The 24,902-nt window shown below is 36.0% G+C and overlaps 1 protein-coding gene across 2 annotated transcripts in view; it reads right to left on the bottom strand.

Moving 5' to 3' along the window:
• Window positions 1-24,902, bottom strand: part of tmem266 (transmembrane protein 266) — a 74,215-nt gene that overhangs the window by 9,584 nt on the left and 39,729 nt on the right. For both annotated transcript variants that reach the window (XM_056264974.1, XM_056264973.1), the window contains 5 exons: window positions 13,609-13,763; window positions 10,246-10,319; window positions 8,536-8,592; window positions 7,023-7,161; window positions 3,292-3,407 (listed from right to left, as the gene is read on the bottom strand). In XM_056264974.1, the coding sequence (XP_056120949.1) occupies window positions 3,292-3,407; window positions 7,023-7,161; window positions 8,536-8,592; window positions 10,246-10,319; window positions 13,609-13,763 (541 nt within the window). The remainder of the gene's footprint in view (window positions 1-3,291; window positions 3,408-7,022; window positions 7,162-8,535; window positions 8,593-10,245; window positions 10,320-13,608; window positions 13,764-24,902) is intronic.

The following is a 24,902-nucleotide window of genomic DNA, read 5'->3' as shown; positions in this document are numbered from 1 at the left end:
TCTTTTTGTACAAGGAAAACATTGAAATGTATCATATAACCCCTTTAAAAATATTTTTAAAATATTAATTTATATCAGTATTATAGGCTTATTAACAGATCTTTAGGTGGAAAAAAACATTATCAGGAATCCTCACTAAATTAAAAGTCTAAATCGACTGATTCTATTCATATAAAAAAAATATTAATATGATTAAAATCAATCTGACTTCAATGGAAACAAGGAAATCTGACATTTTGTACAAAGACAAAATTTGGCATATTTAATTAGTGAGTATAAATCATAAAACATAAAATTATTAATTTATTATTTATTTTATGTTGTTTTTATGTGTACCTTTATGAACTCCGCATTAATTTAATTGTAATCTAATTTATCTGCCACCTTTCTCTCTAAATATCAGGAATCACCATTGGAAAAACCTATACATTGAGAAGTTCAAAGATTGTAGCTCTTTAACTATAAATTATAATTATAGCTATGGGTAAGTATAGGTTTTCCAATTATCATTCCTGATAAGAGAGAAGAGAGGTAAATAAATTAAATTAAAACCTATTTGTTTAGAATAGCTTTTACTGTAAATGATTGATTGAATTGATTGATTGATTTTCCATGGTTTTTACTGTATTTTTTGTGACTATACTTTTGGGCACCTATAAATAAAATGTATTATTATTATTATTTGTTGAATCAACGTCTACACACTCGACATAATCAATGACTGCACTGATATCGACAGGCCTTAGATCAGTTCCCAACACACTCTTCAAGTCTTCATCCCCAAGCAGAAGAGACAACAGAAACACATCTAGGGTGAATTGTGTATTCAGTGGTGTGCATTGATCCCTGTCTGTGTTATCTGTCTGGTGGACCCAGGACAGGCTGGACGGGTCACGTGAATGCTTTATGTAATACACTGGGTTGAGATTGCAGCTTGAAACGGGAGCTTGCATCATCTGGCGAGACCCGATCAGAAATAAAGCATGAGCTTGGTAAAAATATGAGATATTCAGGATGCATTGTGCTGTTCAGACACAATTCACATAGATCAGAGTATCGACATCAGTGGCATGTAATTCTACACGGATAAAAAAATTAAATAAAGTGACCCTAAATCAGCTCAATTGCAATAAAATGTCTAAATCTGATACAATCTGATCCATCAAAACGCATATATTTTAAATGACAGGTGCTGTGTTACTGAGCAGATGAAATTGAAGTGAAATTTGCGTGTGTGTCAGAGTGCTGCCATCTGCTGGTCAAATACACAATGATGAAGTAAAATGTTTAGAGAGGGGAGAAAATAAAGCGGTATTTTTTTTATGCCAACCCGGAGTTGGCATCACGCTGGACGCCTTTTGGATTATTGCAGAAAATAAGCTTAACAAAAGCTTACGATACTTACACCTTTTGTTCATCGTGATAATCTTCACGAATGACCACAACTTTTATGAATTTTGAAGCCTAAATAAAATCCGCAGAATTCAAAAGCTAAACGTAGGTTATAAACAAACTACACTACGGTCACATCATTAAGCTTCAACAACTCTTTCAGTCTTTGTTTAAAAACATTTTCTCCTGAAAGCTCGAGTTATAATAGTTTGCAAGAGCACAATTATTAACACACCGAGGCTGTGAAAGCGGACTAGTGAATAGATGAGTTCACCTGTTCGACTGATGATGTCCCCACCAACTTCTGTAGTCCCATTAAGATACTTGTTAGCAACCGCCTTTTACAAGACAAATAAAGGCTTAAAAAACAACAACATTGACTTCAGGACGATGTAATCGGAGGTGCTAAAATGCTCATTTCCAGGTTTGGGGCTACAAAAATACATCATCCCAGCACCACTCTATGGCCCTGTTTACACCTGATATTAAGATGCATTTTGGTCGATCGGATCACAAGTAGACGAGGGAGACACACACGTTTACACCAGGGGCCGGTTTCACAAAGATAGACTTTGACTATGGCTTAGATATAGTAGATAGTCAGACTTCAGATAGACATCTAAATCAGACCGCTGCACAAACCGCTTAAGACTCTGACTATCTTAAGTAGGACTACACTGCAATGCATTCTGGGTAAATTAAGACACTTTTCAAAACAAAAAACATGGCGGATCGAGTAAAGCGCATTCATCCGCTCAGTGCAGTTTACCCCAGCGGAAAATATGTGTTTGTTGGAGGAGTATAACAGTTAGCTTGGGACATTTTACTTGGGAAATTAAGCGGAGAATGTAGTAACAAGAAGAAATGTTTAATTTGGAAAGGGCCATTTTCCCTTTGCTTTTGACTGTTTGTAGTGTAACTGATTGTTACTGCTGGTTGCCAAGGTCTTAGACCTAAGTTAGCCTGGGGGATAGGTGTCTAATTTTTTTAAAACCTTTTTTTAAGGTGTCTAAATTAAGTCAGTCTTTATTTTTGTGAAACAGTCTAACTTGCATTAGACTAGTCTATAAGCAAATTTTCGACTTGTCTAACACTATAGACCGGTCTAAAATAGCTTTGTGAAACCGGCCCCTGGTGTTTTAATGCGTCTCTTTTGTCCACTTTCAACCACTTCTGTCCTGATTTCTTCGAGGAGAGGGTCTATGGGTGGGTAAATGTATGTTTTTTTCAGATCTTTCAATCTAATAGACAAAATAAGTTTATGCAATTGACACATGAACAAGAAAGGAGACGATGGAAAAACATATGGAGAGCATCAGATTTTGTTTCTGCTCTGATAGACGCAAGACTGTGTATTAGAAACCAAACTTGGGTCGACAAAGTTTAAATCCCGTCTGGCTAGTGCGCTTCCCATAATGTTTCAGTAAGCGGTCTTTTGTGGCTGTTCCAACACATTCGACCACATGAGCGTTTACACCCCGAAAGCATCGAAAGGTCGAATGCATTTTACTACCTCTAGAAATGGTCAAAAGTGGACAAGCTCAAAACGTTTTAGACCCCGTTTACACCTGTATTTAGTGTCGTCCACTTGTGATCCGATCAACCAAAACGCCAAATCTTAATACCAGGTGTAAACAGGGCCTAAGATAAGAAAGACCTAAAGAACTAGCCGTGAAGTGGGCAGCATATATAAGTGTTGTTTTAGTACTGGCAATGTGTATGAGTACCTGTGCATCCGTGATAGTCTGGTTTAACAATGGTAGGGACATTTAAAAATCTACCTGCATTCCTAATGCTACTGCCAAAGTAAGTGTCACTGGCCTAATAGAAGAGCTTTTTGTGTTATTTTGGTAAAGTTAAAGTCGGAGAGGAGTGAAGCATTAGTTGATCATCACTCACGGCCTGTTCCTGACAGATCTGTGTGAGTCTCTCCAGCTGTTCCTCTCTCATAGCTTTGGTCTTCTCGTACTGCTGGATCTCCATCTCCATCTCCACCTTCACCTGCAGCACGTACGCTACAGAGGAGAAAAGAGCAAACTTATGTGCTTTTCTTTGGTAGGTCCATTGAATCGCTCAAATCCTTTCTGAGCGAACACTTAAAAAAAATGACCCGTGATATTAACACGGCTTATGTACTGTACATTCATACACTATCGTTCAAAAGTTTGGGGTCGATAACGAGTTTTTCATTGTTTTTGAAAGTCTCATGCTCTCTAAGGCTGCATTTATTTGATCAAAGATACAGTAAAAACAGTAATATTGTGAAATTTTATATTATAATTAAAAATAATTGTTTTCTATTTTAATATATTTTAAAATGTAATTTATTTCTGTGATCAAAGCTGAATTTTCAGCATCATTACTCCAGTCTTCAGTGTCACATGATCCTTCAGAAATCACTCCAATATGATGATTTGATGCTCAAGAAACATTTCTGATTATTATCAATGTTGAAAACAGTCGTGATGCTTAATGTTTTTGTGGAAACCGTGATACAGCATTCTTTGATGAACAACGTTTTTTTATATCTTATATTTTATAAAAACTACCAAAACATACCTTGCATACTTGGGAAGGACATCAGAGTATCATCTAAATATTGTAAATATAAGTATGGTAAGTAGTACCATGATATTACAATATGATGTCATCACTGTAAAATGATACCATCTCAATACTTTATTGTGAAAAATAAGTTGAAAAATAAGAAAATTATCCAAATGACAATTTTTTAATCAAGCTGAATCGATTGTTGGTCCCGTTGCAAAAAAAAGAACATTAAATATTATTATTAATATAATAAAATGATAAATAATACTATATACTAATATAAATCTATCTGAATATATTTAAATAGCTCATCTCTGTTCTGAAACAGCTAATCAAATATTAACAGGCTTATAAATAGCCAATTGTTTTCTGAAATCATCCAATGCAGCCAAATGCTAACATCAGCTCCACCCACAGCTAAGCTAGAGAACATATTTGACTGATATTTCATGAATTGACAATAGCGTCTGACGTTGATTCTCTCTGGCTTGGCTGGGATTGTGCTGAGAGGGCCAAAGGCTTTTCATCAGGTGCTGCTGGCTCTTAATAAAGCCATATCCACATGACCCCTCTTACCATCTACTCGCTTCCCATATCAATTAGACTCTTCTCACACTGGTACCATCTGCCGAGAGAACTCCCAGCATGCCTTGCTGCATGGCAATGTGTTACTCAGTCCCTCAATATTCTTCATACATTTCAGGATTATTAATATTATTCTAAATTCACCATGAAATCAAAATGAACAAATCTTGTTTTTTTTATTGAATATTACAGTATCTATTATAAATGATTTATCTGTGCACTTATTATTTAATTATTTAAAAAAAAAAAAAAAAAAAAAAAATTCTTTAATCAAAATAACTTTCCCTCCTCCTAGCAGCTACTCTCTTCTCTGATGATGTGTTTACTGACACGAGGGCGGGGTCAACCTGTCACTCACATGAGATCCACCAATAGCAAACCACAACCAGCCAATCAATTCCTGATGGACAAAATCAAGTCCCGTCCAACATTTGTTTTTTGTTCAAAAAGCCGTTTCATTCGGATTTATGTCACAATAGGGAAGAAAAGACTATTGCAACTTCCATTTCATACCGACATTATTCATTTTATATATAATGTATTCAAATTAAAATGTATTAAAATATGCATTATAGAGTGGGATTTAATATGCATAATCTCTCTTAAATCGAAGAAATTGTACTGCTCTGAATGCTGCTATTTTATAGCACAGTTCTGATCAAATTATAGAATTGTTTCATATGTTCTCCTAAAATTCCTTGGGAAAAATAAAGAAAAACTTGCTCACAAAAGACTATTAAAGGGATAGTTCACCCAAAAACTAAGCGGTTTAGTTAAAATTTTCTAAAGAGAAACGATCGCACGATATAAAGTGATCGTGTCTCTTCAGAAAATTTGGATTAAACCTTTCAATTCATATGGATTAGTTTTATGATCTCATTATGAACTTTTTGAAGTTACAAAGTGGTAGTTGTGTAGAGTCAACGGAGGGACAGAAATCTCTCAGATTTCATTAAAAATATCATTTTTGTTTAGAAGATTAACAAAATTCTCACGGCTTTGGAACGACATGAGGGTGAGAATGATGACAGAAGTTTCCTTTTTGGGTGAACTAACCCTTAAATAAAAAATAAAAAATATATAAAATATATAATAATATAAAATAAAAAACATGTTTCAGCAACTAACCCTTAATAAATCTAATTATGCACTGGTGTCTTTTCAAAAGTTCAGCACATGGTGTTTTATGTCCAGCTGTGAGCATATCATGAAACATCCACAGGGTGGCGTAAAACTGAATCAGAATCGCTGTGAGACTTGAGCTCATGAATGTTAATTGGTCAGCGTGTCTCTGTCAAATATCAAGCTTTAATTCCTTCTTCATTTTCAGTGTTCAGATTGCATACACAGTGTTAATACAACACCAGTGCAACACTGAAGTTAAATATAACGACAGTATTCAGCTGTCTGCTGTTTTGCCGACTGCGCACTCTCTCTCTCTCTCGCATCTTGAGGTGCATGAACGCACACACATGAAACAATATGTAATTCTCATATCTTGCACATAACCATTCTCGAAGAAAATGGAAAGATATGGGCAAACGGACATGCATAATACACAAGATTCATGGGCACAAAGCGATTTAGATGTAAATTGTAATAAAAAAGGTACACAAGACAAAAAATCAGAGCAAGTTTGTCCTCACATGGACTGCAAACTCATAGTAAGAATAGTATGATTGTTAATATAATAAATAATATGATTATTTATGCATTATATTTTTGTTAGTTTCTAAAATTGTTTTTGGTGAATGCCTTGTCACGATATTGCATCAGTACTTCAGTTTCTTGTATCCGCTGTTATTTTAGTATTTTATTACAGTTTTATTAATATTTTAAATTAGCCTTCACTTGTATATTTTCAGTTTTCATTTCACTTTTAGTTTAAGGTTTAGTATTTTTTTTTGTTATGCGCTTTTAGGATTTTTATTAGTTTTTGTTTCTCTTAAATAATTCTATATAGCTTTAAATTTCATTTCAGTTTCAGTAATCTTACTATTATTTATCATGTCTTTCATATGTGACTATATCTCTCTGGCAGAGATGTTTGTTGTTCATGACGGCGCTGCACTCGACAGCTCAATGATGTTTAGTGAGAATGAGGGTGACCTGCCCCAGCCATCGATCATGAATACACTTGCATAAACAGAACCTGTGCTGAGACATTATGGACATCATGCTCCTTTCAGCATCAACAAAAGACTCTGAATCAATCTGAATTTTAATAAGACCACCACTGGCAGCAGCAGAGCGTGCGAGGCGTCTATCATAACTCACACTCATTGGGCCGGACAGGACAACAGCTAGTAAAATTAATCAGTTGAATTGGCTAATGCATTTACATGAACACTTTCTTTAAGGGTATCTTGAAGTGTTTTAAGGGTCAAAATTATTTACATTTGGTAAACTAAAACGCTTTTTTTTTTTTAAGACTTCATAGTGTCAGGAAATGCGAGGAAACCCTGTGAATGGAGTGTCGTCAAAAAGGAACTGACCGTCAATGATCCTCTTGACTCTCCAGATGCGGAGGGTGATGATGAGGCTGATGGCGTCCCAGGGGCTGCTGGGACCGTTAGCCACCGTGGAGGCCACCATTGGGGCCAGAGAGAGGACAATCACAGCACCGTCAAATACCTGACAAAAACAAACAAACAAACACCAGTGTCTTTTAGCTTGTAAAAGTCTTTTTAATATTATGGGCTGTTACACAGCAGGTAATATAATCACTCAGCTTCATAACATAGCATACTAACGACTATGTACTTAAATAAATAGATAAATAAATACATAATACTTATATAAAATATCCAAATAATAATATATTTGGAATTTATACTATTATATGTATCCAATATACTTTAAAATATTTAATACATGCTTTCTAATAAATTATTTCTGAAAAACATTATATATATATATATATATATATATATATATATATGATCCTTTATGTATTTTATATATTTTTCTATTATACAAAACATGTGTGAGAGTGTGTGTGCACCATAAAATAATAAGTACATATTTAATAAAACATTTAATACACACACACACGCATACATATATGCATATATATATATATATATATATTAGGGCTGTCAAAAGATTAATCGCGATTAATCGCATCCAAAATAAAAGTTTGTGTTTACATAATATACTGTATGTGTGTGTACTGTGTATAATTATTTTGTATATAAATGCACACACGTATATATTTCAGAAAAATATGTTATTTATATATAAAATGTTTATATTTATATAAAATATACATTATATATAGGCTACATTCAGTCTATATACAGTATATACATGCAAATATTTCTTAAATACACATGCATGTGTGGGTATTTATCTATTAAAAATAATTATACACAGTACACACACATATATTATGTAAACACAAACTTTTATTTTGGATGCGAATAATCGTGATTAATTGTTTGACAGCCCTAATATATATATATATATATATAGTGCTATCAAATCGAATAACCATGATTAATCAAATCTAACATAAAAGTTAGATGCGATTAATATAGTTTATATATATGCATATGTGTGTGTTATATAGTATGCATGCATATATATATATATATATATATATATATATTCTTTTTATATATAATTTCGATCATATAAAAATATTGATTTCTTTCATGTATATATAGACAAATTTATACTTGTTATATATTTATTATATATTATAAATATATTGACCTTTTTATTGAATTTTTTTTCATCATGTGTGCTCATCAAGTAAATGCTTTTTAAAACTTCATATCAGGCACATATGACAACAAAGTGAATATGTAAATGAATGGGCGGGGTCAATAGAACTGAATCGCCAATCCCAGTGCAGTTGGATCAATGGATCCACTCCTGCTCTGGGAACAATGTGACATTGAGAGAGTGTCACTGTGCCAGAGAGACTCATTCTTCATTAAGTTTCAAGGGCTCGCCTCTTTCCTCTGTGTCCCCCCTGTACTAATGGGACCCCGGGGAGCTTACCTCAACTTTGTTCTCTATATAATCCCATATCCCGAGCACCACAATCCTAAAGACAGTCTGGGAGAGCAAGAGAGAGACACATATAAGTGGAAGAGCGCCACAGAATTAAAAAGAACAGATTAATGAAAATCAGTTATCATATTTCTGATGGTTCAGCACATTGCATTCTGGGAAATCCTCCACTAAAGAACAAACAACCACGTTTTATGAAAACCGAGAGAAGCCTTGAAACCCCCCCCCCCCCCCCCCGCCCCCAAAGAAACAGGCAAACATTCCTTTTCCAGCGACCCACGAACAGCACACGTAAATAATGAGCTTGCAGGGGGAAATGTGTACGTAGTGTAATTCGAAATTTAAGTGATATCGAGATGTGGCGGCAACAGAATTCACCTCCATTTGGTGGTGAAATAACCCCGGCGCCTCCGCAAAACCCATTTCCAACCCGAATCATTTTTTCCCCTTTCATCTAGTCTCTGAACGCAGCTCATAATACATCAGTGACCTGCAATATGTATTCATAAACTCGCAAGCTGGCGAGATCTCATTGAAACACTCGAAGGAGACGCTGTGCTTTAGTGACTGCTGACTCAGGTGGCACACGCTAGTCTTTTTAGCTTTTTCTATCTCCTACTTCACTCCCTTTCTCTCTCGGGCTAAAAGATGTGAGCGACGCTGAAAGTTTCAGGCTTTCCTGTCTCTTGGCCTCTATCGACAAGTAAAACGCAAGTTGAAGGAAATAAATGCAAGTCTGCTTTAAAAGAGCCAGAGACAAATGCAACTGGATCTGAAGAAATGGGAATCAATAGAAGTCAGCACGTGTCAGGACACACACACTTTTAAAGTACAGTAACAGCACTATGTGAAACGGCTTTTTCTTGGGTTCAATTAAGACGGCCCTACAGCATAAACATTCAGACGAAGCCTTACATCAAATACTTCCATCCGATAGATCCCGTTGTGGCCTCATTAATTTGAAACACCATACTTTATCGATAATTGTGAAAAAGGCTTTCTAGTAAGCCTGGTGGCTCTCTGTAAATCATGATTGTCTCAGAGTCAGCATCTTGGTTGTTTTAGTCGCCTGTGACCTTTAAACACTCATATCCATGAAAATCTTTTATTGCAGAGATGTTACACCGTTATCTTTCATTAAAGTCTCAGACGTTTCCAAATATTTATGGAAAAAACATCATTTATTAACATTTAACAACATTTATTTCCATCAAGAGGTGCATCAATATTTGGTCAAGATCTTGTATTGAGTCCAGCACTCTGTAAAGTCTCCTCCAGCACATCCCAAAGACTTTCACTGAATTTAAGGTCTGGACTCAGAGGTGCCAATTCATGTGTGAAAATGATTCTTCATGCTCCCTCCCAACCATTCTTTCACAATTTGAGCCTGATGAATCTTAACATCATCATCCTGAAACATAGTCATGATGTGTCTTCCTACATGGTTGTTTAAGAAATGAAAGCTACAGACTCCATCATTAGGGTTAGAAGAACTGTTGCCAAACATATGCTAGAATCGTAATAAGCGATAATGATCCAATCATAGACTCTTAGGCATTTGCCTGTTTAAATCCAAACAGCAATTATTATTTTTTTTTTGTATGTTATAAATAAAACGAATGTGTAGACTAGTATAGCAGAGACAACTTAGTCTTGAAAGAATTGAAGGAGAGATTTTTAATGAGAAATGACACTCACCTCAGTGAAGAAGACAGACAGGATGACCAGGCTGATCCAGTGGATGATACAGGCGAACTGGAATGCATTATTAACTGTGGAAACAAATCAAAGAGATCCTGCGCTCACAATTCACATAATGATTCTGGATAAAATACAGTCAAATGTTATGAGCTCAAAATAAACAACTCCAAAAAAGTACACTACCATTCAAAAGTTTGGGGTCAGTATGATTGCAAAAGATATGCTTTGTATTTTTAACTTTTTATTCATCAAATTGTTTTACGGTTTCCACAAAAGTATGAAGCAGCTCAACTGTTTTCAACATTGATTGATCATTTTAAATGTTTCCCGAACAGCAAATCAGCATATTATAATGATTTCTGAAGGATCATGTGACACTGAAGACTGGAGTACTGATGCTGAAAATTCAGTTTTGCATCACAGGAATAAATTACATTATAAAATATATTCAAATAGAAAACAGTTTTTTTTTAAGTTGTAATAATATTTCAGAATACTGCTGCTTTTACTGTATTTTTAAATCAAAGAAATGCAGGCTTGGCAAGAACAAGAAGTATTAAAAAGTCTTACAGACCCCAAACTTTTAAATGTTAGTGTATTTAGTGTTCAGTTCATTTTAGTGAATTGGTTCATTTGGATGGATTGGATGTAAATGTTTCAATGAATCAATGTTCAATTGAATGAATCAAATTCAATGAATCAAAGTTGTTCGATGATGGCACGCTACATTACATTTTGATCAAATATATAAAAAATATTGTAACAGCCATTTTAATTGAAATATTATAAAAATATAAATTTCTAATGATTCTAATAATACCATTTTTTCTTTTAGAATAATAGGCAAAGATCCATTATTTACAATAAAACCTTTTCATTTATTTTTACCTCAAGAAAGTGAAAAGGGTGAATTTTGGTTTCATTTTGAATGTTGATGAGGAAAGTTATTAATATGTTTTTGATTTTTCTCCCAAACAAACCCAGATAGCATACAAGTAGCCTCATCTGGGCCAACTATGGCACATATGGCTCAGTTCTGGCAGCGGCAAAGGTCATATGGGCCGTATCTGGCCCACACACAGCAAGCCACAACTCACACTAAAACCAGCTTTATGTGTGTGGGCCAGATACGGCCCATATGACCTTTGCCGCTGCCAGAACTGAGCCATATGTGCCATAGTTGGCCCAGATGAGGCCTGGATATGCATGTTATTGCCAGCCACACTCAGGTTGAGTTATCGCCGTCACTCCATGCGGTGTGTGGGCCAGAAGAATGTGGGAGATGTGGGCCAAAACTGGGCCAGATGTCATTTGCTATCTGGGAAGTGATTTCCAAATGCTTTGCTAATCAGCTCATACAAATCATTAAACTGGTTCACATTGTCTGTTTCTGAACCATCATTAATAGTAAGTTATACAAGCAGTGTTGAAAAGTTACTCTAAAAAAGGAATTAATTACTAGCTACTAATTACAGCTTTACCAGTGTAATTAGATCACTGTACTAAATCACTCTATTTAAAAAAATATTGCATTACTTATTACTTACTAAATACCATATCAACCTAAACCAGTTGAACAATACAAGGATAGACATGAAACAGCTATTTTAATCCGTTCAAATAATTATATATAAAATTGCATAAATTATTTTTGAACTGATCAAAGTATTTCAAGGGAGAAGGTTACATTAAAACATACATATTGATGTACGTTTACATAACCTCACATAATAGTGTAATCTACTTGGGGAGGGGGAAAAATGGGCCATTTATTCTTCAGAATTATTCTCATATGAAAGTACTCCTCCTTACAGGGACTTTTCGAGTGGGAAGCCAAATTCCCTGCATGAGCCGCATCCGTGTCGCAAGCCGAGGACAGTCACTGCTCAATCTCATTACGGCAAACGCCTGAACTGAAAGCATTAGGCATTTGTGATTTGATATTGCACCCAATCCGCGTCCTGCATCTGTCTATTTATCCGCTCCATTACGGTGCAAGAGATCTACTGCATTCAGTTATCACCCGCCCTCCCTCCCGGCCCATATGTCTTGGTTTGCTCTGTTCACTGATCTGTCCATCAGCCCATTCATCTCCCTCAATCCCTCCTTCCATTAATCTCGCCGGCCGCTCGCTGTCCTGCACTCCTTCACTCTTCTCTCTCTCCGTTCCAATCCATCTCCCCCTCAATCTGTCTTTCAGGACTTTGTAAAGGCCAGAGAAGACAGAGAGATATAGGCTGACTTATGCTTCTGTCATCTCTCACATTTCTCTCTTTAGTGTGCACTCATCTGCACGCTGACCCGTGATTTTTCGCCATAGCATGAATGGGGATCTCCAAATGAAAATGTCCAGGCAAATAGCAGCAAAGAACATGTCGTTTCACAACGTGTTTATTCAGAATAATCTCAGCAGAGATTAGTTCAACAATTGCAGATGTATAGTTATGAGAGATAGTGTATACTATAGACTGCATACTTTTCAATTGTCAAGATTGTATTATGAGAATATGAAATGCATGTGGTTTATTAGGTTGGGAAATGAAAACCAGTTCTTATTCAGAAGAACCAACTGAATATTTAAAAAAAAATCTAAATCTAATCTAAACAAACGAGTCTTATGAGACTCTTAGTGAATCACAAACATACAGTGTACTCTGAATCCCAAACAACTGATTCTTATAAGCCTTTTCTTTTAGTGAATTAAAAACATACAGCGTGACCAGTGTAGTCCAATTCCTCAACGAATGACTCTTGTGAGTTCTTTTTAGTGAATCAAAACATACAGTGTGACCACAGTTAACCAAATGACATGCATATTGACCAGTATAGTCTGATTCCATACGGATGACTCTTATAAACTATTTATTCGATTCCCAAACTAATTACAATTATTTCTTCCTAGTGAATCAAAAACGTACAGCCCAACCAATGGTGTGAATCCCAAACACAGGATTCTTTAAGCTGTTTCTCTTTAGGGAATTAAAAACAGTGAGACTAGTGTAATTTAGGGAAAAAATTTTTTTTTTAAGGAATCAACAATCTAATTCCTGAACGAATGACTCTTATGTGCCAGTTCTTTTTTGAATTAAATCAACACATACAGTGTGACCACAGTATTTTGAATCCCTAATAAATTACATCGAGCTCAACCAGTGTAGTCCGGTTCCTGTATGAATGACTCTGAGCCATCTCTTCCTAGTGAATCAAAACAGCATGACCAGTGTAGTCCAAATCCGAATCCCTTATACAGTAAGTTGCCGTGTTTGATGTGACAGAGCATGTGTGCTAACTAGATGGTAAATCCTCATTCTGAGGCTAGAATGGCTTCTAAAGAGATCCTGAACCCCTTCTAATACTCACATTGTAGAAGCTTAGTATCGATGAGCAGTTCCAGAGTCAGTAAGAGCACCACCAAGATGACACAGGCCACCAGGAAACAGTTGAAGCCAGCACTCAGCAAACACACCTGCCAGAGCGCTGCCCTCCTCCCGCAGCACGGCTTCAGCCAGTTAGACCTGCAGATCAGATACAGCGGCAGAGACAGAAAGAGAAGAGAACCATTTCTGAGCTACAAAACCACAAACACAAGACAGCTGGAGTCTACTTTAACACATATTTGCTAACACAGGTAGGCATGAAAACACAAGTTTACTTCTATTTCTACTTTTATGTAAAAGTAGAAGTCAATATTACTGTATGTACAAGTGGAAGCAATCTTATATGTAGAAGCAGATGTAACCTTGTACACATTCTTAAAAGTTTACGTTTACATACAAGTAAACTTGTGTACAAATAGAAGGAAGCTTGAATGTTAATCTATTTTTACATAGAAGTTTGCTTGTTTGTACCAAGTTTAAGTCTAATTTTACAAGTAGAAGTGAACCTGTAAGTAAAAGTAAACATGTATAAACATGTAGAATTAGAAATAAAAATAAATGTGTATGTAAAAGTAAACTTGTATGAATGTGTAGAAGCAAACTTGTACACATTCTTACAAGCTTACATCTACATACAAATAAACTAATGTACAAGCTTGAATGTTAAAGTAGAATTAAAAGTGTATGTAAAAGTAGAAGTAAATTTATCTACAAGTAGAAGCAAGCTTGTAAGTAGAAGTAAACTTGTATGTACACATAGGAACAAACTTGTATGTTCATCTATTTTACATGCAAGTTTGCTTCTCTTTATTCAAGTTAACACAAGTTGTACATAAGTTACTTTAACAAGTAGAAGCAAACTTGTATATAAAAACAGAAGTATACTTGTATGTAAAATGTATGAATGTGTAGAAGTAGAAATAGAAGTAATCTTGTATGAATGTGTACAAGTTTACATCTGCTTTTACAAGTTTACATCCACAATCAAGAAAACTTATGTACAAATAGAAGCAAGCTTTTATGAAAAAGTAAACTTCTACTTTTACATACAAGTTTACCTTTATTTGGTTTTACCTTTATTTACATAAAAATGTACTTGTATGTAGACGTAAACTTAAATGTGTGTAAGTTTGCATCTTCTTTTACAAACAAGTTTGCTTCTACTTGTATGAATGTGTAGATTTAACTTGCATACAAGTTTACTTATGCAAGTGTACTTCTACTTTTACATACAATTTTAGTTCTATTTCTACATGCACATACAAGTTTACTTGTACTTTTACAATCAAATTAACTTTTGCATACAAGTTTACTTGTACTTTTACAATCAAATTAACTTTTGCATACAAGTTTACTTGTACTTTTACAATCGAATTAACTTTTGCATACAAGTTTACTTGTACTTTTACAATCAAATTAACTTTTGCATACAAGTTTGCTTGTACTTTTACAATCAAATTAACTTTTGCATACAAGTTTACTTGTACTTTTACAATCAAATTAACTTTTGCATACAAGTTTACTTGTACTTTTACAACCAAATTAACTTTTGCATACAAGTTTGCTTGTACTTTTACAACCAAATTAACTTTTGCATACAAGTTTACATCTACGTACAAGTTAGCATCTACCGTTCTTAAATTATGCTAATAACTACAGTAACCCCAGAGATTTTTTTTGCATTATCAAGAGATGTGGCCACAGTGTAGATTTTTGAGCATCTGTCAGTATGTTCTTCACATATACATGTAGCTATCGTATGACTTCAGGAGTCATATGGACTACTTTAATGCCACCTTTATGGTACTTTTTTTTTTTTTGTCATTTTTGAGCTCGATATCCCCAGGCCCCACTCACTTTCATTTTATGTAAAGGACCTGCCAAAAAATCACTTGATTAGTTGCAATTGCTTATAGCCTTCAGTTTAATTGTGTTTTTCAAATTTGGTTAGGCAGTAAACCTTTCAGTGGATGCTCTATGAGTGTGTCTCACTTTGATTAATCACATTTTCTCACTATCTCTCGTTTCCTTGCTCCTCTAAAAGCAGACTAATTGAATTGCCCTGTTGAGGGGTCTTATTCCCTCCAGCTTTTTCTGTGTTCCTCTCAATCTCCCTTCCTGACTCTCATATCATCTACTGCGATTCCACTGCCACGAGCTGATCTCAGATCTGGGAGTAACCTTAGAGGTGGACAATTTAGCATCAAGAACAACATCAATGTGCTCGACCCATTCTATCAGGAACCAGCAGTATGCATGTAAAGACTTACTGAGTTCAGTCTACTTAAGTTCACCAAGGTCGTCTATATTCCCAGGAGAACACTATTCCATTCATCTCAAAAGCCTGCGAAAAAGATTGTGAATGGCCGTCAAAGATGCTTTTTGGAACCTACCAGCAGGTAGAGCATTTCTCGCTGCATAGTGCATACTATTTCACTTAATATTTTTTAACCAGAGCATTCATCACCTTTTGAAAGTAACTTGGCGGTTCATATAAAGATTGCATCATTTAGATTGTTACACCAGTAGGAGGCAACAAGTGACTGTTAAAAAGTGTATGTCATTGAATCATTCATTCTAGAGATTTGTTCAAAAAAACGCTGATTCATCCAGTAATGAAACAAGTGAAGTATTACATGAGTGAGTCATTGAATCATTCTTTTTTTTTTAATTTTTTTTATAATTCATTCAAATAAATTAAACATTTTAATAGACTGCAGCAATTAACATTTAGTCAGAACTTCTAGTAAATTGCATGTTATTTTGTTTAGTTGTCTGTTCAGAATCGTGATCTCTGTTTGAAACAAACAAACAAACAAACAAAAATCGTGATTCTCAATTTATCCAGAAATGTGCAGCTCTAATTCATTTCCAAACATCGCCTAGGTTTTCACCATGCACTACTTAAAATCGTAAACTATTTTGGCACCATATATGCTCTCTTTTATCACTCTTTTTTGCTGAACTGTTGGAACGTGAGCATTTGCGCACTATTTTCCAGACTGAGCTCCAAGCCCATACTGTGCATCCTGGGCTCCTTCTCTCGGGAGCGGATTCTGATCTTGGCAGCAAAGAAAAGACTGATCAGTGTGGCCAGACTGACCTCATCCTGTGGCTCTCTGAGTTGCATCCATACACACACACACACACCATCTGGAGAGTACAGACTCCACTTATCAGACGCAGCCAAAAAGATGATTGCTTAACAGCATGGCCGTGCCTTCATTTGATCAGATGGACTATATTTGCATGCTTTGGGCTTCGCCCTTGTGCGGTTCGAGCAGGAAGGGCAGATCAGACATGGAATCTGTGTGCTTGGCTGAGCACTGGTGTCTAATAATACCAGCTAAGCACTCTGTAACTTTACGCCCTCCTAAAAGTGCAAACTCCAAGTTCCCTGATGGCTCCACAACACCAGAACATAATGCATTTCATTATAATTTGATAACATTTTATGTTGAGATTACATATTGTGGTAGAGGTTGACCCCTAACATTGTGACTTTTTTCACAATAATTCATTACACTGCCTATTTTACACATACTACATGCAAATAGAAATAATTGTGATTATTGAATTTCTTTTCTTTTTTTTTAAATCTATTGACAGCCCTAGTAAAAATTCTAAATAGAATTCTTTGGTTGTTGTTGTTTTCTTGCTAGTGTAAGTAATGTTTATATATTAAACCTGAAAAAATGTGTCAATATTAAGTGTAACTGAATCTCCTTGAACATCAGTATCATTGCGCAGTGAAAGAAAAGGTGGTTCTGGCCGCAGCTGCAGTAGTGTACTAGCAAGCAGTCTGGAAGGGCAGTGTAATCGAAGCGCGAGACCACCGGGACCAGGAGCGCGGGTGAAACATGGCAATGGCTGGAGGTTGTTATTTTATGCTGAGCGAGCAGCAGCTAGTCAGACTCAAACCCAATCTCACGACCTGTATTAGAGGAATGGATGAATGAGTCCTAGGTGGGAAGGTTCAACCCAAAAAGCCGCTGAGTAAGAAGGACATTGCTGGTCTCCAGTTCCAGAGTTGAGCTATGGAGTGTGACTGGATCTCTTTCACCTTCCCTCCACCTCATCATGCTGGTCACAGTGGAGCCTGATCATGGGTCATATGAGAACGGGAGTTGCAGGCTCAGGCCACAGAGGTGTCAGTCAAACTAGAGGTGAGGGCTAAACATTAGTGCACGTAAAGGCAGGCCAATGACAAAGAAAAAAACTAGTGATTTATTAAAATTGCTACCCAAAATGGAGGGCCAAAATCATTAACTGAAACTGACGTTTAACCCTCTAGGGGTCGACGGACAGGTGGATTTTTTTTTCTCATAACAGCGGAAAAAACTTTAAATACCCCACACAGAAACGAGTAATACATCATTTGAAACTGTAAAGGGTCTACTTTTAATTGTGTACACTCACAATAACAACAAACCTTTGTGCTTTTGTAATATAAAGAAAACAAACAGGGTGCGCTTTCTGCCGTCTCCGTCTCTGTGAACTTCTTTCTGAAACGCGTCTCAAAAATGAAATGAAACGAAACTCAGCGAATACTTGCCACACAGACATAAGAGATATGTATTTAGAAAGCTTGAAGTGTCTACTATTAAATTAAGTAATTCATATCAAAAACAAATATTCTCTGTTTATGTACTCCGTATGAAACATGGTAATCGTCCACGTCAGCCACGCTAACCTCTAAACGCCCTATCACCTCGATAAACAACGCATCAAGCTTCATCATTTCTCTGCTTTGGAAGAAGTGCTGTGGCTCAAAAGAAGAACGCGAATGATCCAGAGGAGTATTGAGCAAGTCATTTATTCTTACTTACATTAGTTAACATGTTATTGTTACAGAAACTTATACACATTTTACTAGTTGAGCTATAGCCAGACTAAAATACAGCACTTCCCAGATTATGTGTTTTGACTGTCAGTGTCTATTTTATGTGCACAGGTAACCGGTACAGCACTACATCAGGTAAACTTCACCATAACCAAAAATCAGGCTAGAGTCGCAAAATTTGTTAGGGCTGATATATCGAGAGGCGGCTCAATGCTGAAGAACTTTACTACGACTGGTTTAATTTATTAGAACATGACACCCTGCACACCATAAAGAGTTCAATAACCCAACCCTCTGTCGCTTTCTCTCACACACACACTCAATGTGAGAGAAAGAGAGAGCACATGCAGAGCTTGTTGACTGAATTGTCACTGTCCTGATCTGGCCAGCGCTGTGTCGTAATGAAAGTTTATTATTTGCATGAGTTTTAAAGCCTTGCCAATTTAAGCATTCAAGTGCAAGAAGACACAAAAGATAACTTGCGCGCGCTGTATGAGAAGTTTTGTGTACACAAATTTAAATTTAACACAAAATAATGTCAAAATGCTCTTGGCAAGTATCCTAGTAAACACAGTCGATAATGTCTTAATTGAACGTAAACAGTTGAGAAATAAAACAAGTGTACAGTATCAGTATATTGGATCCGTGCATTACGTCTTAAAGTGACAGCAGTCTAATATTCCTGCAGCTGTCTGTGTTTTTAATGTTAATCAAACAATAGACTCACTGCAAAAACTTTTTTAACTTTAATAAGGATACATCTATATTTAATTTATACAGTGAAGACTATGCAGTGGTATTTTACATTTAATTACTTTATTCAATTTCTGTACATAATCTACCTAATCTGTATCTAACTACTGTTACATCTCCCTGAAAAACACTGTTAATTTCATTTGCATCTTTGTTCTGTTGTTTATTTGTGCTATTGCTTGTAGTTTGATTTATATTTTATATTATATTTATGTAGAACTAGAATATTTTTTTTATCTCTGCATCACAAAAAACATAAACCTTTCAAAAATCTTTAAATATAAAACATGCAAATTTGTTAGAAATATACTTTTAGTATTCATGTTGGTTTCATATGATTCTGAAAAATATTTATACCATTTTCAAGAAAAGTTTCAATTAAAACCGTCATGTGGTCTAACCAAGTAAAAAGTAATAACATTTTCCTTAAACCCTGAATACATGCGAGTAAACATCTTAATCAATAATCATTATTCATTTTAATTTTTTCAATATACTTTTCAAGGTACTTAAATATTTTAACTGCGTCACAAAAAGGTCAAATTATCTGATATTTTAAGAGATTTATTGACATTGACACAGTTATGAGGGTTTGCATGGGTGCAAAAGAAATAGAAATATTAATTTATGTTATTTAATTAGGCGTTTTTCTTCATTTTGATATCAGGACATTAAGGATAAAAAAAAATATATTAATACAGAAATTAAAACCATGCTCATCACAGAAGAGGTGCATTTAGCATTTATCATTATTAGTGTTTTTGTAGTAAATTTATAAATAGGACAAAAAAATATGCGTCATGTCATTGACTGAGGAAACAATCCTGAAGCATGACAGTCTCATTAAAAAGTCTGTTGTAAAATCAAATATAATTTGTGCCAAAACACTTCAGTTTGCTGACATTCGTCTTTTTGACTACCATCTCTACATGCAAACATGCCTGACTGGAGCTTTAAAGAACACAAACGATGTCCAAATATTCAGTACCACACGGTAATGTACACAAACACATTTCCAAACGTGAATGGTAATTTGCACTTTTGCTAACCCTACGCACATACAGAAAGAGCGAGGAGGAAATGTGTGTGCTGGAGTGGACAGGTTTATAGAGACATCAGTATCAGCACTCCGCGAGACGCAGGAGAGACGGATTGAACTCCGGCACACGGGCGAGCGGAGAGGGCTGAATTACACCATGAACCTGATCGATCGTGAACTGGAGAAATGTGCTGTCATACTCGCCTCTCGGTCAAACGCTGATTCTCTCGCTCCCGCTCTTGCTTCGGGAGAAAAATGAACAGGAAAGAAAACTATTCTAAACTCTGGCGAGGTGCTTTGCTGTCGACATTGGCCTTGCTGTCCTAACTGAAACAGAGCTTCAAAAGTGACTATGTTCTTTATAGGCAACAGTCATGCATGTACGCCACACAATCGTGCTTCTCGCGACAGGTCATTAGCACATGTCGCTAAGCTAACTACATAATACTCTAAACACAGTGTCTCCGCGACATGGCGGCGCGGGCGGCCACGATAATACAGCGAGAATTAAAGTTACGGCTTTTTTCTTTGCGTGTACATTTGAAACTCTGCCCCACACACTGACGTAGATTTGTGGGGGCGTGTTTGAACGAAGCGTTTTAGGAAGCCGTGGCTGAGCCTCAACTTTTATAAATAAATATCTCTTTAGGTTTGACACTTTGAGCTTTGTAACTCTACAGATTTATACTTGCACAAACAGCTACATAACACTAAAGTTAAATCGCATCATATGACCCCTTTAAGAGGATTTTGTTTTTGGATTATCTTCCAGGTTTTCGCTTTGAACTCCTTTTAGGATCTGTAGATAAACTCATAATTATCCATGATTTGCAAAGCACTGATGAAAACACAAGGCAGCAGATGGAGTGGCCAGGCATATGTTCATATGGACACATACACCTTGGCTTCACTAGAAGCTGAACTCTGGCAGTGAGTCTCCAACACCAGGAGGTTGAGAAGGCATCAAGTTGGTCTCTGAGGAAATCACTTTTAGAAAAAGCAATCAAGGAGCACAAAGCTGTACCACAAGCGCCTTCAAGCCTCCACATAAATCAACCTCACTCACGGTAGCATTAACGGCTTCACGTTACTGACCTCAGTAAACTTCAGCCAGGCTCTCGGCCTTTAAAGAATAACTAAAGGGCAAACAAGAACCAGAACCGATCGCTGCTTTGACAGAGATCTCAGCTGCATGTGACTCTCAAAAACACCACTGCATTAGCAATCCAACCCATAGCAGTGGGAAAGGCATTACTGTTGATTCTACAAATCATTATTGGCATGAGCCAGTGAGAAATAGACTTGTCTGAATCTGCTTGCAATAGCTTGATCAAAGCCATATGTTTCTTAATCTTGATAGGAATAATTTTTTAAAAGGAAACTTACAGCTTTAACCAAAAAAAGAAAAAGAAAAAAAGAAATCTGTAAAATAACAAAATCACACAGCATAAGATATTTCCAAGTGCAGTAATAACAATCTATCAAGTGCAGTCAAGGCTTTGAAACCTGCTCTTTGGGTTCTGATAATGGCATGGTTATATAGTTTGATCATACAGCACAGCTGATTCACACTCACTGCAGCAGGAATGGAAAGAAAATGACAGACTGGAAGATTCTTTGGCATGGAGGCTTGTTCCGGTATTAAGAGTAAAAAAAAACTCTAAATAAATGTGATAAATACTCATAAATAAATGTGAATTTATTGTGAATTTGAAACAGTGAATTTATTTTTCATAACAATGACCATTTCTCATAACAGTGACTTTATATCATGGAACTTGATTTGCACAATTGCGACATTTCTTGTAATTGTGGCTTTTAACTCAGAATGTGACTTTAAATCACACAATTATGACTTCATTTCTTGTACTTGTGGCTTTACATCTCAGCGTGACTTTATATATCACGGTTTTGAGTTTAAAATCTCACAATTGTGGCCTAATTTCTTATGATTGTGGCTTTATATATCATAACGTGATTTTAAATCTTACGATTCTGACTTTATATCTCACAATTGTGACTTAATTTCCTGTAATAGTGGCTTTATAGCTCAGAAAGTGACTTTAAATCTCATAATTTCTTGTAATTGTGGCCTTATTTTTGAATGCAGCTCATCTCACAATGCGACTTTCTCATAAATGCATCATTATATCTCACAATTTAGATGAAAAGTTAGTGAACCGTGGAGCTGGAAGATGATAGCCTTTGATAATTCATCATGCCACAAAGTCCCACAAAGTATTTGGCATATTTAGCAAAAATCTTAAAAAATATATAGTAACATGTTATGTAAATACCCGGTTACATTTGATGATTAGATGAAATGAATGAATTAAAAAAAATTTTTTTTTAATGAGTTCTAGAGCGTTTTGGTATAAGACATAAAGCATGTATATACATATAATTCGTACCTAAAGTAGAAATGTTGTGGGTCAAGTTCACATTGTAAGTTTAATATTTAAGGTCAGGGGTGTTCTAATTCCTGTCCCGAAATATGAGCACTAGCAAACTCCTAGCACAGCTCCAAGGTCCCTCAGTCTTCAAGGTTGGCAATGCCCAATAAAGCAGCCTCAAATTAATAAAAATGCATAATAATTATTTCTAAGCAGTCTTTTGAGAATTGTCTGCTTTTATTTGTGGGTCCTGTGTAGGGTTGGGTATCGTTTGGGTTTTATCCGATTCCAGTACCTACTCGGTATTTTTTAAACGGTTCCGGTGCTTAAACGGTTCTTAAATCGGTACTTAAGAAAATGAAACCGCACACACTTTATCAAAAAATAATACCCTTTAATTTACAGGGCCAAACTGGACACAATATTAACTTAAATCTTTAAACAATATAAATACAAGTAACATATGGTAATAATAAAACCAATATAAAATAAAAATTCATATTTACATAATATCAAATGAAACAATATTGTATCAAACAATGTAATAATACTGGAGATTAATAGAGATTACTAGCAGGCAGAGCTGCCAACTCTCACGCATTGACCGTGAGACTCACGCAAATGACCCTTTTCACACAGAAAAATCGCGGACAAAGAGGACACTGACAGACAAGACAGAGAAGGTTACTTTTGATATGGAACAAATCCACAGCTGTCAGATTCTGTCAATATTTTTACGAGATTAACACAATAAATAACGTTTTGGCTCTTTGAAATGTGACAGATCGCTGTAGCGCGTCAGTTCAAACGGCACGTGATACAGCAGCCTACAAATCCACTGCTTCTTAGCTACGCAGCGTTGAGTGAACCTATGAAAGAGAACATCTCTGGTTACTGGTGTAACATCTCTCAATTGGGAACGGGACGCTGCCAAGCTCCTCGCGCTGCCGACCAGCTTCCTTTTTCGGCAGAGAAATCTGAGGACGGAGCAGATGGCGCGCGCGCGCCAACATAATATGACGACGTAAGTGCGTCGAGGCGGCGCCCGCGCCATCAGCCAATGAATTGGCTTGATTCTATATGGGATTCAGACTATCGGCACACCCAGAGGGCGTTCTGACACGTAATTTTACACCTGAAATGCAGCCAAACCTTGTGAGAAAGAGCGCGCATGCGAGACAGAAGAAACTGCGCTCCAAACTGTGTAGCACACGCACGGCGGAGAGAGAGCGAGCGAGAGACCTTGTGTGTGTGTGTGCGCGTGTGTGCCTAATGAAGTTAGGCACCGAAATCAGGCACCGAAATTTTCGTTCTTATTCGGTCTGGTTACTACCGTTTACGTCGGAACCGGTTCCCTATTGGCACCGAGTTTCGGTACCCAACCCTAGTCCTGTGTCATAAGCAAATTGGACAGACTGATTTCCAGTGACCGTTGCGAATGTCAAAAGTTGGATGCTGATCTAAGACACATATCTCTTACATCCCCTGCTTCTAAACACAATAAAGAGAGCGGCTGATCTCAGATCAGCAGGAAAGAGCACGCTCCACTGACAATGTCAGGTAAAGAGCAAGCAAGCAAAAGCTAAAAACAATTGTCATAGCCAGCAGACAAACCTCAGCACAGGAAAGGGATAAAGAAGATAAAAAAAACAAAAACAACAACAAAAGCTAAGCATAAAATATCTGCTGAATCTCAGAGAGATTCTTTATTTGAAAAGCACACCATTAATCTCACAGGATTTACCAGGAGGATATGTCACTTCAGTGCTAAATTTATAAACTTGAGTTTAGAGCACAAATGTCTCGCAATATTATTTAATTCTTTAAACTGCAACTAAGCATCTTAAAAATACTTGAAATATTTCATTTTTTCATATATATAAAATGCAATCAATCTCAAAATAAATAGTCCAGGGGGCTTTGAGGTCTTTTTTATCTGTTTGAGGCTGGATGTCAGTAATTCACCCATAATGCACTAGGCTTAAGGTCTCGTTCTATAGATAAAGTTGAGCAAGAGCATTAAAAAGATGTTTCGATATTTTTTTTTTTACAAAAATGTAAAAATCTAGTTTATAAATATTAAATTAAATGGGCAGCCTACCAAAACATTAGAAAATCATTTTCATTTTTAGAAAGTATTTAACACTTAATAACATATAATTTCCCAAAAACAAAAGCATTGCAATTGAAAATCATAATTTTTTCTCAGGTCAACTGTGTTTTGTTATGAAAAACACACAAGATACAAC

The sequence above is a fragment of the Rhinichthys klamathensis genome, unplaced genomic scaffold, assembly GCF_029890125.1.
Source record: "Rhinichthys klamathensis goyatoka isolate OS25496 unplaced genomic scaffold, OSU_Roscu_1.1 h1tg000228l_1, whole genome shotgun sequence".
In the NCBI taxonomy this organism is placed as follows: Eukaryota; Metazoa; Chordata; class Actinopteri; order Cypriniformes; family Leuciscidae; genus Rhinichthys; species Rhinichthys klamathensis.
The sequence above is the reverse complement of the archived record's forward strand: the minus strand, read 5'-3'. Positions and strand labels throughout refer to the sequence as shown.